Source organism: Enhydra lutris, unplaced genomic scaffold, assembly GCF_002288905.1.
Source record: "Enhydra lutris kenyoni isolate GAN:26980312 unplaced genomic scaffold, ASM228890v2 scaffoldscaffold14, whole genome shotgun sequence".
Classification (NCBI taxonomy): domain Eukaryota; kingdom Metazoa; phylum Chordata; class Mammalia; order Carnivora; family Mustelidae; genus Enhydra; species Enhydra lutris.
The window spans coordinates 40,287,767-40,304,152 of record NW_019154098.1 but is presented as its reverse complement, the minus strand read 5'-3'; the positions used below and the strand labels follow the sequence as shown (position 1 = coordinate 40,304,152).

The window sequence follows — 16,386 nt, the reverse complement described above, 5'->3', positions numbered from 1 at the left end:
AAATTTGGCATGTTCCTAGAGTGTGAATGCAGAGATTATTAACTAAAGGAACTTGCCTGAGAGTGTATGAGCTCAAAAATGATGACAGTTCTAAAGACCAGAAGCACTGTATTTGGACAGTAAGCTTGCTGCCTGTACAGACATGGAATCTTTCAAAGTAAGCCTGGTTTCTTGACATCCTGTCCTGAAGGTAAAAATAGATCACTGAAAAGTCCTCTATTAGGAGCATCTATAACATTATTTGCCTTTTATTTAAGCTATAATTTTTACATCAAAATTAAAGTTGTCTTCAGGGGCTGACATCATTAGAAGCTATACAGCTATCCCAGAGTTCGCTGCCAAAGTCTTGGAGTTGGGATGGTTGACTTCTGACTCCCCACTACCTGCTCCAGGACCTGGCAGGCAGGAGCTAACAAAATAACTTGGATGTTTGAGGTAGAAATAATTTAGGTAACTGTGATTTAAAATACACAGGCTATCATGGTAGATTAGCATTTCTCAAAGCCTCTTTCCCACTCCTCAGTTTACCTTGTCTTAGCCACACCCATGGAGACGTCAAGCTAACGCACATCAGCACAAGGTGGAAAGATTTCTCTTAATTTTGTCATGTGAGCCTCAGCACCTGGACACAAGCCTGGGTTCCTGTCTTGACCTGGATTTACTTTCTCTTTTCTTTCCCTGCCTTGCCAAAGCTTCTTTGCAGTCATTTTGCCTTCTAATCTGTCTTCCACCTCATCTCCTCTTTTTTGTGCCAGTTATAATTTTGCTTCGTTTTCTCCCTCCCACACAGCCTCCCTCCCTCCTTCCTTTCCTAATCATTCACAAAGTAACTAAAAATACCCTATCCTCAAACAAAAGTTCTTTCTACTAAGGAAAAACTTCACAGAAGTCAATCTGTTTACTAACCCTTGCTAATTTGTCTTTCTCTTTATGGGAACTGGTGGTAGAAGAGGAATTTATTGTATCGCCTCAGTGTGCTTTTCAATGTGACAGTACTCATTTGGTTAGGAACCCCAGGTCGGTTATTCAGTTTCTTTTCATGGTTCATCAAATAGGTCCAGAGCTGGAGGCCACAGAATATTGTGTAGACTGAAGCTTTCAGCTGATCTTGCAAACTGACTTCTGTTGACAACGTTCAGAAGATCACATAAGGTTAAAGAATTGAGAAACTTTCCACAATCAATAGACAAACAAACATCAAAAACAGCACTCTAAGTTACATAGGCTTCCAAGATTTTATAAAACATCAGGGGACAAAAAGAATCCTTTAGTTTGTAAACCTAAATGGCAAAAAAAAAAAAATCAACTCAGGAAGTTTCTTTTTCCCTCCCTTCCGTACTCCCTCCCCTCCCTTTTCTTTTCCTTTTTTTTCTTTTCCTTTTTCCTTTTCCCCCCTTCCTTTCCTTTCCCTTCCTTTTCTTTCCTTTTCTTTCTTTTCTTTTCTTCCCTTCACTTCACTTCTTCCGCAACAACTTGGTCCCCATTTTCTATAAGGATGATACCTCTATTAGCTTGTCTCAACTGAAAAATGAAAATTTGGTACCAAAGTACCAAATGCTTCTATTTTTTATTTTTTAGTCTTATGCATCATGTCTAACAAAAGCCTAGAACATACTGGTGGGTGAATGGCTGTCAGAATAGAGAAGTTATAGCTGTGCCTTGTACCATAGTTGGATTTGACCATGGGAAAGGTGATCACTCTTGAAATAGAAATTGCCTAATCTCTGCCTCCCTTTCCTCCCTTGAGGAAGTTCAAGTACAGTGTTGCCATTGAACTTTTCTGCTCTTCCCATCCTCTCAAGTGAGACAACTTATTCTGTGGTTGCTTAGGATTCAGGAACACCGTTCTTTCACTTAAAAGATTATCTCCAGGGACGCCTGGGTGGCTCAGTTGGTTGGACGACTGCCTTCGGCTCAGGTCATGATCCCGGAGTCCTGGGATCGAGTCCCACATCGGGCTCCCAGCTCCATGGGGAGTCTGCTTCTCCTTCTGATCTTCTTGCTCATGCTCTCTCTCACTGGCTCTCTCTCAAATAAATAAATAAAATCTTTAAAAAAAAAAAAAGATTATCTCCATTTGCAGCCATCATGACTTCTGGATGAAACCCATTTACCTTCACTTAATCAGAATGATTTCCTTCCATAGACACTCTCTTCTGTGTCTGATCCACAAGTCAATCTTGAATCAGTTTCAGCCATTTCTTCCAAGTCCCCTGCAATCACATTTATAAATCTACCTAAGCCATGGTTGAGTCACAAATAAATTAGGTCCTTCTTGTCCTGTTTTCAGATATCAGCAATGTGCTTGGACTATTCAACTAGGAACAGGCATAATCTTTCTTTTATGAAGCCAATCTGAGTGCCCTGCACATGTAAGAAGGGACACTCAAGGAATAGAAAGCTTCTTTCAAGAGTAGCTGTGGTGGTGAGAGAGCATTGGACAGGTGGTTCATTTTCTTGTGAAAGAAGTCTGTATCCTGTAAGCAATCAATACCCACAGTTTCACTAAATAAAGCTTGAATATAAATTAATTCAAAAGGAGCTCAGATGTTTGCTGTTTTGCCTCTGAACACACCCTGTGTGTCAGGAGCCTAGCTTTATTCATAGACCACCTAGTCTGTTCATTAGGGAGGACAATATTCATTCAAACATAGTCTCTTTTGTCTGTGTTGGGCATTAGCACAATACATTCAGCAACTGTCCTCTGAAAGCCAAGGCTTTGTCTCTGGCAGAGATTATGAAAACATAGATTTCTTGAGAAGTGCCTGCCCACCTGTGTTCAGATTCTAAATTGTGGGAAGACCTTGGCAGAGATCTAGGAGATGTTCAGGGAAAAGTCTGTTGAGGTTATGGATACTTTTCAAAGGCCAGTTTCTCCCTTTAAAGTGGTTAGAATAGAAGTAGAATTCTTGAGAACCGACATGGAATATTGGACTAAGTGGAATCTTGAAAGATTTTATCTCTTTGTAGTTAGCTTTCCATGTAAGACCTAAGAATGTATCCTGTCTTAGAAATCCTCCTAGGAATGAAGTTTTCCATAACCTTTTCCCTGTTAGCCATTTTTTTTTTTAACTTCTACAAAAGCCTTCCATCAGAAAATTCTTGATCTTGTCTACGACCGTCACGGTCACTGCTGCAACTCAGAACTGGTTCCTTTGTTGTACCTTTTGCTGCTCAGACCCTCCACAGATGGGCCCGTCATGGCTGAAGCCCATTATTAAATCACTTCTTGGCTTCTTCTCTAAAGCCAAATAATGACAGGGTTTTTCCTCCTTTTTTTTTTTTTTTTTTTTTTTGGTAGGTCATATTTTTCAACTATCTAATGATTTTTGTTGTTGAAAATTGGATTGGGGATTTCCTGTGTCTGGCAATGTACCAGGCCATGAACTTTGCAACCCTGATACTCCTTCCACTACCTCTTAAAATACACCAAATAAAATGAGACCAAGACAATGAAGGAGCTACAAGCAAAGCAAAACATCACAAAATCAAAAAAATAAAAACACTGAGTAGTCGTCTTTCTGGTTTTTGATTGAGCAAAACATTCATTGTAAAATGAAGCATGCTTCATAGTTAAGTGGGCATCCTGTTTATTAAGGATCAATCAATAAGAACTAAAGTCAGGTTTAGATATACACCTATACAACTCACAATTTAAAATGCAGAATGTTAAAAACTAAGCATTCCAAGAAGATAAGTGTGAGCCAATAGTGGCCCTTTTTGGTATAGGTGGTATATATATAATTTCCATTTACTATGGGCATTTGGAGACCATTAAGCCATTATCACAACTTTCAATACAAGTATTTTTGATTTTTACATTTATCTTTGATCTCTACTTGGTTTTAAGGGGGATTCTATCTATTTCAGGTTTTAGAATCAAGATCATAATTGTAAATAAATACAGACATTTTCCATATTTTTTCTTTGCTTTGCAACAGCTGAATTAGAGTGAGATATATGTGACCTGTAATGTTTGTTTGAACTCGCTTACGAAACCATCTGAGCTCCCTGCCTTCAAAGGTACATCTCTGATAACTCTTGCTATTCTTCAATATGCCACACTTGCAAAAGACTTTATTTAACATGTGTGTACAGCATAAAAAATGACAATGAAAGGATTACACATGTTCTCACCACTCAGTTTCAGAGAAAGAACACATGGCAGTGTCTTAGAAGCCCATTCGAGTCATCAGTGTATATATGTTTCTGATCATCTCCTCCACTCTGCCCCAATCCCCATCTGATATAAAAACTATCCTGATTTTGGTTTACCATTACTTTGCTTTTCTTCATGATTATTATATTTGTATACATTGCTAAAGATTATATTCTTTAGTTCAGCCAAATTTTGAAGTTTATATAATGGAATCAAAGTCTTCTCTTTTGTGGTTTCCGCTTTTGGTTTTGCTTTTTGTTTTGAGATTCATTTATTTTGATAGATGCAGGTGTAGGTCATTGTCACTACTTTATAATATTCCATTGTATGACTGTGCTACAATTTATTTATCCATTCTACTGTTGAGGGACATTTGGCTTGGTTCTGGTTTGAGACCTTGTGCTTGCTTCAGTATGACCATTTTGGCCCACATCTCCCAAGAACTCAAGTGCTGGAATTCCTCTAATATATGCACCTTATGGGAAGTTGTTGGGGTGTGTGATGCACATACGCTCAACTTTTAAAAGGATGTGCCTAATAGTTTTCCTAAAGGGTTTTAACAATTTTCTACTCCTACCTGTAGTGAATGAGAATTCCTTTTGCTAAGCATCCTTGCCAGGAATTCATATTGTCAGATTTAGATTTTTTTTACATTTATAGAGGTGCAGAGTGGGCTTTTATTGAGGATTTAATTTCCGTTTCCCTGACAAATAATGAAGGTGATCATCTTTTCAAATGTTTGGTGTCCATTCATAATTTCTTTTCTGTGAAATGCCTATTTATGTCTTTTTTTCTATTTGCCTGTTGGGTTGCTCATCTTTTCTGGCTGAATAGTAGGAATTCTTTATATATTTTTAATATAAACCACTTTTTGGTATATGCATAATAAATATCTTCCCCCAACTTGTAGCACATCCTCTCATTCTGTGATTTCTCTTAAGGAACACAAAGTCTTCATTTTTTATAGTTGACTTTATGCATCTTTTCTTCATGCTTTGCATTTTTAATATTTTGTTTAAGATCTCCTCCCCCTCCCCTAAAGACGTGAAGATTTTCCTTTCTTACATAAGTTTTAATTTTTTACTTCATTTAAGTATTTAATCCATACATACATAATTATATTTTTCATTTCCATTTGACTTTTTAAAGATTTTATTTATTTATTTGAAAGACAGATCGCAAGTAGGCAGAGAGACAGGCAGAGGGAGAGGAAGGGAGGCAGGCTCCCTGCTGAGCAGAGAGCCTGATGCGGGGCTCGATCCCGGGACTCTGGGATCATGGCCCGGGCCAAAGGCAGAGGCCTTACCCCACTGAGCCACCCAGACGCCCCTCCATTTGACTTTTTAAATATAGTTTCCATCTCTCTGAGGAAATCCCCCATCTTTTCCACTAGATTTTTCACATATTAATCATAATTTCAAGACCTTATCTGATATTTTAAATATCCGGGCTATATTTGGATATGCAGTATTATATTGAATACTGTATTTCCTGACAATGGATCATTTTATTTCTTGCTTATTTAATACATCATAATTTTGACTGGATGCTGGATATCATATGTAAGAAAACAGTAGAGCCTGAGGTGAGCAGTATGTGAGTCCAAAAGCGATTATGCCTTTTCTTCTGTCAAACCATTAGTATGAGTGTGGTTGAGTCCATCTTTCATAGCTGAGCTAGGTTTGGATTTTATTGTTTCTGTTCCTACCGTTGGTGCTCACCTACTTCACATTTGTCTGGTATGGGTTGCTGCTGTGCTGTTTTTAGTCTCTGTAGGGGTTGGGTTGCTGGACGAGTTTTCCCGGTATCTCGCTTTATCAACTTTCAGCCAGCTCCATGTGTCTGCACCCCAGCCAGTGTTTCTCTCTGGGCTCTTGCCCTTCCCTGAGCTCTAAGCTGTTACTGAGGTGCTTGTTACTACTCACTGCAGGCCGCCTGTGGAGACAGGGCAGTTTCTTGGTTCTCCTGCCCCTCTGTGTGCCTGAGGTCAAGAGTAGAGCTTTCTCAACATTACTGCTCTCCCCCAACCCCTGTGGAAACCAGGCTCTGCCATATGGCCCCCTCACCCTGTGGCCGCAGAACTCTGCTTTACATCAGTGCATGATTGGGGGTATGAGTAGGTTTCCTGACTGCCCCCGGAGACATACATGTTTTTCCTAGTGTCAGTAGAGTGGGAGTGCAGTTTTCTACCCACTGCCCTTTAGCCACTGCCCTTTGCCTGGGACTGCCCTGGAGGACCGGTTTCTCCTTCTCCCCAGGGGGGCAAATGACTTCTGCTTCCTATGAGAGAAGGGTCCCAGAGGCAGCTTATGTTTGCCACCTGCCTCCCAACAGCATCTGGTCATCGTCTCTCTGCCCTCCTGCACCATTGAGGCAAACTCTCACTGGGCGTCTGGCCTGCTCCCAGTATTCTTATGAGCGCCTGATGGAGACCAATGGAAGAGATCTAGAAAATTGGGTACCTGGCGCCTTAACAGGGGCAGTTCTCAGGGATTCTAAACTCTCACATTAGTCCACATTCACCTTTTCAGAATTTGTTAACATTTTCCTTGTCGTCTTCTTTCCTGTTTTTGTCTGTCACCTCCATCTGTTGTCACTGTCACTCTTCCTCCTGTCGCTGTAAAAGGCCAAGCAGTTCATGTGTCCCATCTCTCCTTGGATGAGCTTGTTATCCTCTGGAATTCAGCTCCTCTGGCTGAGTCACAATCAGATCTCTGATGGGCCTTGAAAAGTGATGATTTTGTAGATTATCTAGATTTCTTTCACTGTTAGGGTGGGTATAGAATTCTCCTGCCGCGGTCCAGTTGAAGAGGAAGCAGACCATCTTTCCTCTCCCTGTCACCACCACTCTCTGTTCTCTTCCTTTGTCCTGTTTTTTTTTTTCTTTATAGCACTTAAAACTGCCATTATATTGTATTTATTTATTGTCCATCCCCCTTACCAGAATGATAATACCATTAGGATAGAATACTTATTTTTTTCATTTTTGCATTTCTGACCTGTAACAGAAACTCAATACAAATTGTTGAATAAATGCTTGCAATAAATGCCAAAGATGTGACATTTTCTCCAATATCTTGCATTAGCTTGTTTTCATAAGAATGTGGTTGCTCTGAGGCTGTTCTCTCTCCCTTGTTCTGCCGTATTTTTCATATGTCCCATTTTGATTATGTTCTTACTCATCTTTGAATCGGGCAAATCTATTTGCACTCAGTGTCTCTGTGTGCACCAGTAACAAAGAAGTAAGGGGCTTGTCCTTGAGGCTGCTCTCTGTCTACCCTTGATTTGGTTTATCTCTGCTCTCAGACCCACAGCTGGTCTGGAGGGGCTTATGAGCCACTGCCAGTCGAATTGTTCATCGTAGCAGGTGTCCAGTGCTGCGTTTCTGCCCTCCTGTGCTAGGTTCTCCCCCTCCAGCCCTCACCCCCACCCCAAGGCCTGAGTCTTTGGTAGTCAGGGCTCATGTGTGCCTCACAAATAACAACCTTCATTTCAGATCATCACAGCTCCCCTTTTCCTTCCCATTTTGGTGTGGCTGCTATTGCTGCTGCTATGGTTTTAATAATTTTTACTCTTGACCGCATTTTGAAGACATGGTGGTAAAAAGGGAGGTGGAGGGTGGGGAATTGGTCAGTGTTCTGCCCGCCTCAGAGGGCAGCGCCCAGGTGGGTAAGGTTCTAGGCCCTGTCAGTGTGCTAAGGGCCCCATGTCAGGTAACAGGCAGGAAAGGGACTGTGTATTCCTCTTTTATCAGGCGATTCTTTTTCATAAAACTGGAGCTTTCTGTGTTTCCAGGTAGTCCATTTTTATTTCATTTTCCCAAGTCAGATCCAAATGTATTCTAGGCAATGTTCATTTCTGCCTGACCCTGACATAAGGCATGGGGAGTTTGTATGCTTTACTGATTTGTCCTTTGTGAGGCTGCAATAAGGAAGGAGACCTTGGACACTATTATTTTCTAAGGGTAGTAGAGCTCTTACAATTAGGAAAACTCAGGTTCATTAAAAATGCTCCCATATTGTCTCAAAATCATAACTGCTATCCCATGGTGGCCCCCAATATATATTCTGATTAAATATTAAAATAAGCTCTCATGATCTAAGTGGTTTGTAACCATTCTTCTCTAGCACTATGCCAAAAGCCTTATCTTATGGGATATCATTTAGTTTCCCATCATCCAAAATCATTTTCCCCATCTTTTAATTATTTGTTTAACTAATAATTCTGGGTTGGACAATGGAGACATTTTAGGAAACCTAAAGATGTGTGATTATAAAATAACCTCAATTATTCTGAGGGATAAAATAATAACTGCCTTGATTTAGTTACTCTTATGTGTTAACTGGGAAAAAGTTCATTAAAACAGATTTTGATACTTTTAATCCACTGTAACTCTAGCTTCATTGGGAAAATGGCTCTGAGGATGGTGAGAACATTGACTAATTGGTTTGTTCATCCCACATGGGATTACACCAGTTTCTGAATCAGAAATTCCTGCTATTGCAACATGGTTTCTTCTTTCTTCTTTTTTAATTCTTTTCCTTAGAAACAATCCATTTGGGTTCATTACATGGCCATTTGTTAGTCTTGTTAGTTACAAGGCGTTGTACTTGTTTGTGACTATAGTGAAGTCATGTAGGCCAGGGCTGTGTGTGTGTGTGTGTGTGTTTGTGTGTGTGTGTGTGTGTGTGTGTGTGTGTATACAGACTCAATGGGAGATCCTGCAGCTGCTCAGGGAAACAGGCAGCACCAAGGGTCCCTCTGGTATTTCAGAACCCAAATCCTGCTTTCCCAAAGTCATGGGGCATTTTTATTTCATTCATCAAGATCAGTTCAACTTTGGTTTGCTTACTACATGTTGTACATAGACATCAATCGGCTTAACTTTTGAAAGCTTTTTATTGATGTGTAATATTCTCAGAGAAAGTACACAGATCCTGAGTGTGTGACAAGGTAAGCTTTTTTACAAACTGAGCACACCTGTGTAACTGGTGCCCAGATCAAAAATCAGAAATGACCGCACCTCAGAAGCTCTCCTTATTAGCCCCTTCATGTCACTAACTCTTCTCACCTTTCACTCATTCTCCTGTTTTAATTGTTTTTATATTTTATATCCATGAAATTATACATGATACATTATTTTTGTGTCTGGTTTCTTTCATTTTTCATTATGTTTATGAGATTCATTTCCATTGATGATATATTGTGTTTGTTCATTCTTACTGCTGTGTAGTGTTCTACTGATCAATATAACACAATTTATTCATTCTGCTGTTTAACAAGCATTTAAATAGTTTCCTTTTGGGAAGGGGGATGGGGGCATTCTGAAAATTCTAGTACATCTCTTTTGGTGAAAGAATATATACACATACATTCCTGTTGGAAATATATAGGAGTGGAGCTGTTGGGGCATTGGGCATGTGTTTGTTCAGATTTAGTAGATAAACCAGTTTTCCGGAGTGGTTGTAAGCATTTACACTCACAGCAGCAATGTGTGAGAGTTCCAGTCACTCCATCTCTTCACCAATATTTGACCTTTTCTGCATTTTTAATTTTAGTCCTTTTGCTGGATATATATTGAATGTGCTTTAATTCTTATTTACTTGATAATAGTGAACCTGAGTACCCTTTCATATTTATTTGTATATCTTTTTTTGTGCATTGTCCGTTCAAGTCTTTTGCCCATGTTTTTATCAATTGGCTCTCTCTTAATTCTGTTTGATAGGAATTCTTTATATAACCTGGGTATAGTTCCTTTTGTGTGTGTTTGTATTGGAATTATCTTGGTTGCCTTTTCACTCATGTATTGGGGTCTTTTGATAACAGACATTCCTCATTTTTTAAAAGTTAGATTTACTATTTTTTCTTTTATGTTTTGTGCTTTTGGGGTTCAGTTTAAGAACTCTTTGCCTACTCCAAGTTGACAAAACTGTTCTATGCTTTCCTCTAACATCTTTATTTAGATTTGTAATTAATCTAATTTGGTATTGCATATTGTATGAAATACAGGTCAAGATACAGTTTTAGCATATGGGTATCCCATTAACTGAGCATCATTTTACTTGCTTTAATTAAAATGTTTTCATAAAGTTTAATTTCACTGAAATGTGTTTTATATTTTCCTGGAAAGAATTACTAATGATTCTTGAAAAACATTTAAACCTATGGTGATTTAAAATTTATAATACAATCTGTAGACTTACTTAACACTATTGTAAAAGGAACGTTTTTTAAAAAGCTCTTTGTTTAGACTCTAGGTAGTAACTCCAGTATAGTTATTCAACAGTGAAGTGATTTATAATACACAAAGCACGATCATTTGTTTTAAAACTTAATTATTGTTCTCACTTTTTCATTTGATTTCAATCCAGTACATGTTTACTATATGTTTGCTAGAATTTGGGGCAGCTGAGAACGTGGTTGAAATTTTGAGCTCCATTTTATGTCATTTATGTTTTAAGCCGTGTAATAAAATTGTCAAACATTGGTCAGTAATAAATTTTACTTTAGTATTCAGAGTTATATTAATAAAGAGAAGTACAAGGTGAGAATTTTTATTATTATTAGGACCTTCCACCCCTTCTGTAATGCCTTCTACCAGGTTTTCCACTGGTAATGACACAGATCTTTTAAGATGTAAAAATAGAAAAGAAAATATAAAAGTTTTAGATCTGTATTTGGAATGACTGTGAATGCTTCCTCTTTGATGTCATTTCTGCTTAGTTTTATTTTTTCTCTTTTTATTATTCTAGGTTGTACTGGTCAGTGGACATCTGGACAGCTGGGACGTTGGGCAGGGCGCCATGGATGATGGCGGCGGAGCCTTTGTATCATGGGAAGCACTCTCGCTTATTAAAGATCTTGGTAAATATTTAGAAAGTCGTTAACCAATGTGTAAGGATTTCAGTAGTGACATGTTTAACTCAACACACAAAATACTGAACAGATAAGTTACTTTGATATGTTCAAAGAGTCTGTATGTTTTTTGTCAGTTGATTCTTGGGAAGGAATGAATTTGTCCCCTTAAAAAAAGAAATTTTTATTCAAGTGTATGCCAGACATCCAAAGTATCAAATGTGATCAGCCGCTAGGGAAAATGAACAAGCAAATAAAACTGTAGCAAATGTAACCACATCAGCTAGAGACTATGTAAGGAAACCATGACCAAGTGCAAAGAAAAGTCAGCAGCTCCCCCTGCCTCCTTTTCCTTGTTCATCTTAAAGACATTATCTGGCTGTTAAGATTGTTCTACTGCAGCTGTCTTTCCATGGCAGAAGTCAGAGAGAGCAACATGGGACTGAAGGCTTGATCCCCTTACCCACAATAAGGAACCCAGGCTGAAGATTGGAACTTCCAGGTGAACCTAGACATGAGAAAGATGGACAGGCATAAAAAGGAAAAGCTAATAGTGAAAGTGGTTTTTGATGACCCTCTTTGAAAACAAAAAACATACATTTCCTCTTTGCGTGCTGATCAAAACGGCAGATTTTGAGTGAGGTTAGAAATAATGAAACAATCTGAAGTCGAAGTCCCACGTCTGAGTCCGAGCAGTCTGGCCATGAAATGCCTCATGAGTAGAAGGTTTTATGTTGTAACTATGTTTCAGATACAGTAAAGATAAGAACATCCTCTTTGGTGAAGGCTTTCCATTGCTTAGTTAAATACGTATGTGTTTAAATTCATGCATTTCTTCTCGTTTTTAATGAACCCTTCTATCCTATAAATAAGCCCATCAAATGATTGGTCATGTTAACAATAGATTCCTGACACGGTCTTGCTTGGGGCAAATCTTTCGTGTACCATTTTGATTTATGTTTTAGTTGTGTTTTAAAACTGGTGAGATAGAAAGGTGGTTGTGCTTTTTTTCCTTTTAAATAGGCTGGTGTCTCTTAACCTTGGGACTACTGACATTTGGGGCTACATAGTTCTGTATTGTGGGGTCTGTCTCATGTAGGATGTTTAGCAGCATCGTGGCCTCTATATGCTGGATGGCAGTAAGTACCATCTCCCTCAAGCTATAACAACCAAAAAATGTCTCCAGACATTGCCAAATGTCCCTTGGCAGGTCAGGGCTGGTGGTGGAAGAATGCATAAAATTGGTCCACTGAAATGATCTGATGAAAATCACTAAAAGACCTGATACAGGGCCATTTTGGGGGGAAAGAAAACAAGCTCATTGGAAACCTTACATTGCAGGTACTCGAACTTTTGACATCACTTCCATACTGAGCACCCACTGTGTGAAGGTAGTTTGTAAAAGCTGGACATACAAAAAGGTTTAAAGCATGTCTTCTTTTCTTAAGACCCGTAGAATAGTGTTGGAACCTACACAGGTACCTGTTCATATGGGTGCCAGTATGTGTCTAATGTCAAGGTCTGGTTTTAGAATTGGGTGAGGTTTGAGAGAGATGAATTGCCCAGCAATTAAAACCCTTTTAAAACATACATTCTTCAGAGAAGATCAGTGAGACCTTATATGTAAGTCCTCTCCTCCTTCCTTTAAAAATACTCCCTTGGTAATCTGTTCATTCCAGAATGAAGTGTGTTCCAGACATGAGCCAGGCAGATATCAAACATTTTCTTCCTTTTAGGGCCCAGATACGCATTTAGGAAGTTAATTTTATTGTGATGTGTTCAGCCAGCTTGATTAGAAACAGTGGTAGAGCAACCAGAGAACTGGACCCATCTGATTTGGAGTTTGTGTCCCTTTGTGCCTCAAACTCCTTTTTTGGCATCGGGCAGGTCATTTGAACTCTCTGTTCTTCACTTTCTTCATCTCTTTTAACTGTAAGCTTCCAGAGTATTTTATCTGCTCTAGATGGGAATAAAAGTGGTGTCTTCTCTAGACTTTGAATCTTACTTTTTTGGTACTCAGCATGAGACCCTAAATCATTGTTAACTGAGTTGGATTCAATTGCATAGATAAATGTAACACCATGCAAAGGTGAATTGCATATCTTTTTCTAACACTGACTTCTGTTGCTTTTGATAGCTAGTAACTAGTCTCCTTCAATTCAGGACTTAGCTCTCCTATAGATTTCTGAAGACCTATGTAAACATATGAATAAAACTGAAATAAAGAGTAGTATTTCCTTTGTTTTAAATATTTATTTATTTACTTAAGAGAGAGAGAACAAATGGCAGGAGGGACAGAGAGATAGAGGAAGGAGGAGAATGAGAGAATCTCAAGCAGACTCCCTGTTGAGCACAGAGCTCAAGTTGGGCCTCCATCTCACGACCCTGAGACTATGGACCTGAGCTGAAACCAAGAGGATGCTTAACATACTGAGCCACCCAGGTGCCCCAAAGAGTAATATTCTTTTGAGATGGTGTTAAGAGGCAACATGGCATACTGTTAAAAATGTATAGGACTCTGGAGCCAGACTGCCTGAGTTCATATCCCAGCCCTGCATCTTACTAATTAAGCATGTGACCTTTGCCTTTCTGTGCCTCAGTTTTCTCATCTGTTGAATTGGGATAATAATAGTTTCTATCTCATAGAATTGCTTTGAAAATTAAATAGTCTATTCATATAATGTACTTAGAACAGTGCCTGACCCAACCCAAGTACTCAATAAATGTTAACTTTTTATTATATAGTAAGCCTGACTCTCACAGTACCTATTTTTTATGTAAGGGAGAATGGTAATTTTTTTACCCCCACCCCCATTAGTAATTATATTGCTTCTTCACTTAATATGTTAGTTACACTGATGTAACTCTAGGTCCAGCTGCTATGGTAAATGCTTTCTCTTTACTATTTAAGCTACTATCTCTTATATGATGGAAATCCAGTGACCCCTTCACTTTTTTCAACTTTCATTTTGAGGCATCTGAATTTCTCCTTGTCACGTCCTGCCTTCACTTCTGGCTTAGGTCAAATGCCCAGTGTCCCCTTTGTACCTCACTTCCTGTGTTTGTACCCATTGAGTCTTACTCTTTCTTTAATTCTAAAGTCAAAATTAGATTGTGGATTTCTATTTGTAGATTGCCTATGTGTTTTAATGTGAAGAGCTGGGTCCAACTCATGACATACGAGTTCTATTTGAAAATTACTGATACGCTTGAACAAGAAATAGGACTTTGGGAAATGGGTTCATAATTATATCACTTAATTGTATTAAGCCCAAACTGTTTAAGTGGTGAAATACGAAAGCTCCATTGCAATCTTTTTTCCAAGAAAAGTAACTCCTTTTGGCTGATGTTCTGTGGACAACATGTCATGCAGCGTGCATGTCCGAGTCCCTTAGTGAGGCTCATGAATTTGAAGTGCTGGTCCAGAGAGGATTTCTTATATTTAGGAATATAATTCTAAGATTCATCCTTCTTCTCTCTTCTCTTTTGTTCTTTTCTTTTACTATTCTAATGGAAACACTCTTTTGCCCAGGCCATCAGCGAAAACTATATCCAATTAATCTAACAGAAGAGTTATTTGTGCTTTGCAAATATTATCAGTCATTCCTGAGTAACTGTCAACAGAAGGCTATTTGCTGTGAAGTGCTATGGAAAACATCTTTGTGTTTGTGGTTTACTGGACTCAAAACTGTTTATTTGAAATGTCATTTCCTGGAATGTTCTGGTGTCAGTGAACAAAGCCTATGGCCAAAGATGCTATGCTTCAAAATGTTCATTTGGCACTTGAAAAATAAACTACCATCCATCCCCCAATTCTTCCAACTTTACCATTTTCTGTGAAGCTAAAATTTTGAGTTTTGGAGCCTACACAAAGGAAGAAAATCAGAATTAATAGCACGACTTAGTTGTTGAAATATGGAATATATGTGAAACATCTTGCTAGAGAAATTTAAACCTGAGTGTCTTAATTGTGATTATTATAGGCCTCAAAAGTCCATGTGTTAGAAAAATATATGTTTTATATATCCCTTTACTCGTTCATTCAGCAAATTTTTATCGTGCACTGGATTGCATGTCAGTGTTCCAGGTGCCTTGTACCAAAGAGGAATAGACACGGTCACCAAACTCCTTGAAGTGGGGGAGACATTGAATTAAAAAATTACCATTCTTTAGTTGAAATATGTTCTTTAATTGAAATATGTACAAATGACTTTGGGCACCTAGTGAAAGGAGGGATGAGGACGGTGTGGCTGGATCAGGGCATCTTCACAAAGGCAATACTGAAGCTTTCTTTTCTAAGGATAAATACAAATTCCTGAAGCAAAGGGGGCACAATGAAGACTTCCTAGCAGAGTGTGGAGCCTCTAGTCCTTCACATCATTAAAAACAAGGAGATAATTTTTGACAATAACAATCTTGGGACTGTAGGGGAAGTGAGGATTTGTAAAACTACAGGAAATGTATACTTTTTATTTAATATTTTTATATAATTTTTTTTTTATAATAAGAAAGTATTATTTGAGTAATCAAGAAAGAAAAAAAAAGACCTCAAAAACCAAAGGAATGATTCTTGGAATGGCCATTATCATGAACATTGTGTCAACAGGAACAACAGGGCAGAAGCGGGAAGTAGGAAGAGTTATGCACGAGTCATCAAGCCCTCCAGGCCCAGAAGTCCACAAGGGTACACAGCCACATGCATGCCAAAGCTTTGGTGCAGTTAGAGCTTCAGGCACCCACCTCGAATGCAGTGGATTCTCTCTTAGAGGGAGGCATCCATCCAGGAAGAGGATTTCCTTCTCCTCAGTCAAGCCTCCCTTGGAAAAGTCCCAGAAGTCCAATCCGAAATAATGGAGCAAGGGAAATGAACAACTTCCAATAAAATGGACACCTAAGAGGTAGAGCTAGAGACAGCTAGAGCCCTGAAGCTGGCTTGGCACTGGCCCGGACTAGAAAAGGCAATCCCACTTGGAAAGGTCCTCCCCACCACCCCGGGCTTAGCCATACCACTGAGTATAACAGTTCTAAAAGCTAATGTTTACAGAATATTACTATATCGTGGACATTGTGCTAAGCACTCCACTATGCACATACTCTGTTTCCTTCTTGACAACTCCAAGCTGTGAAGATACATCTTCTATCTATTTTACAGAAGAGAAAACTGAAGCAGAAAAAAGCTAAGTACCCTGCCCAAGATCACACAGATATCATATTAAAAAAGTCAAATCCAGGCAGCCTGATCCCTTACTTGTATGTATTTTGTAATACTCTTTTACTGGAACAGAGCACCCAGTCTGTTTCCAAGAAGCTTATCCTCAGGATGATGAGATATTATATAGGAAAAAAAAGCATCTGATACTCAAATAATTTTA

General features: G+C 38.8%; 1 protein-coding gene across 1 annotated transcript in view; it reads left to right on the top strand.

Moving 5' to 3' along the window:
• LOC111146606 (carboxypeptidase Q) overlaps positions 1–16,386 on the top strand; it is a 496,537-nt gene that overhangs the window by 299,177 nt on the left and 180,974 nt on the right. Inside the window, exon 5 of the mRNA XM_022502233.1 lies at positions 10,912–11,023. Within this exon, the coding sequence (XP_022357941.1) occupies positions 10,912–11,023 (112 nt within the window). The remainder of the gene's footprint in view (positions 1–10,911; positions 11,024–16,386) is intronic.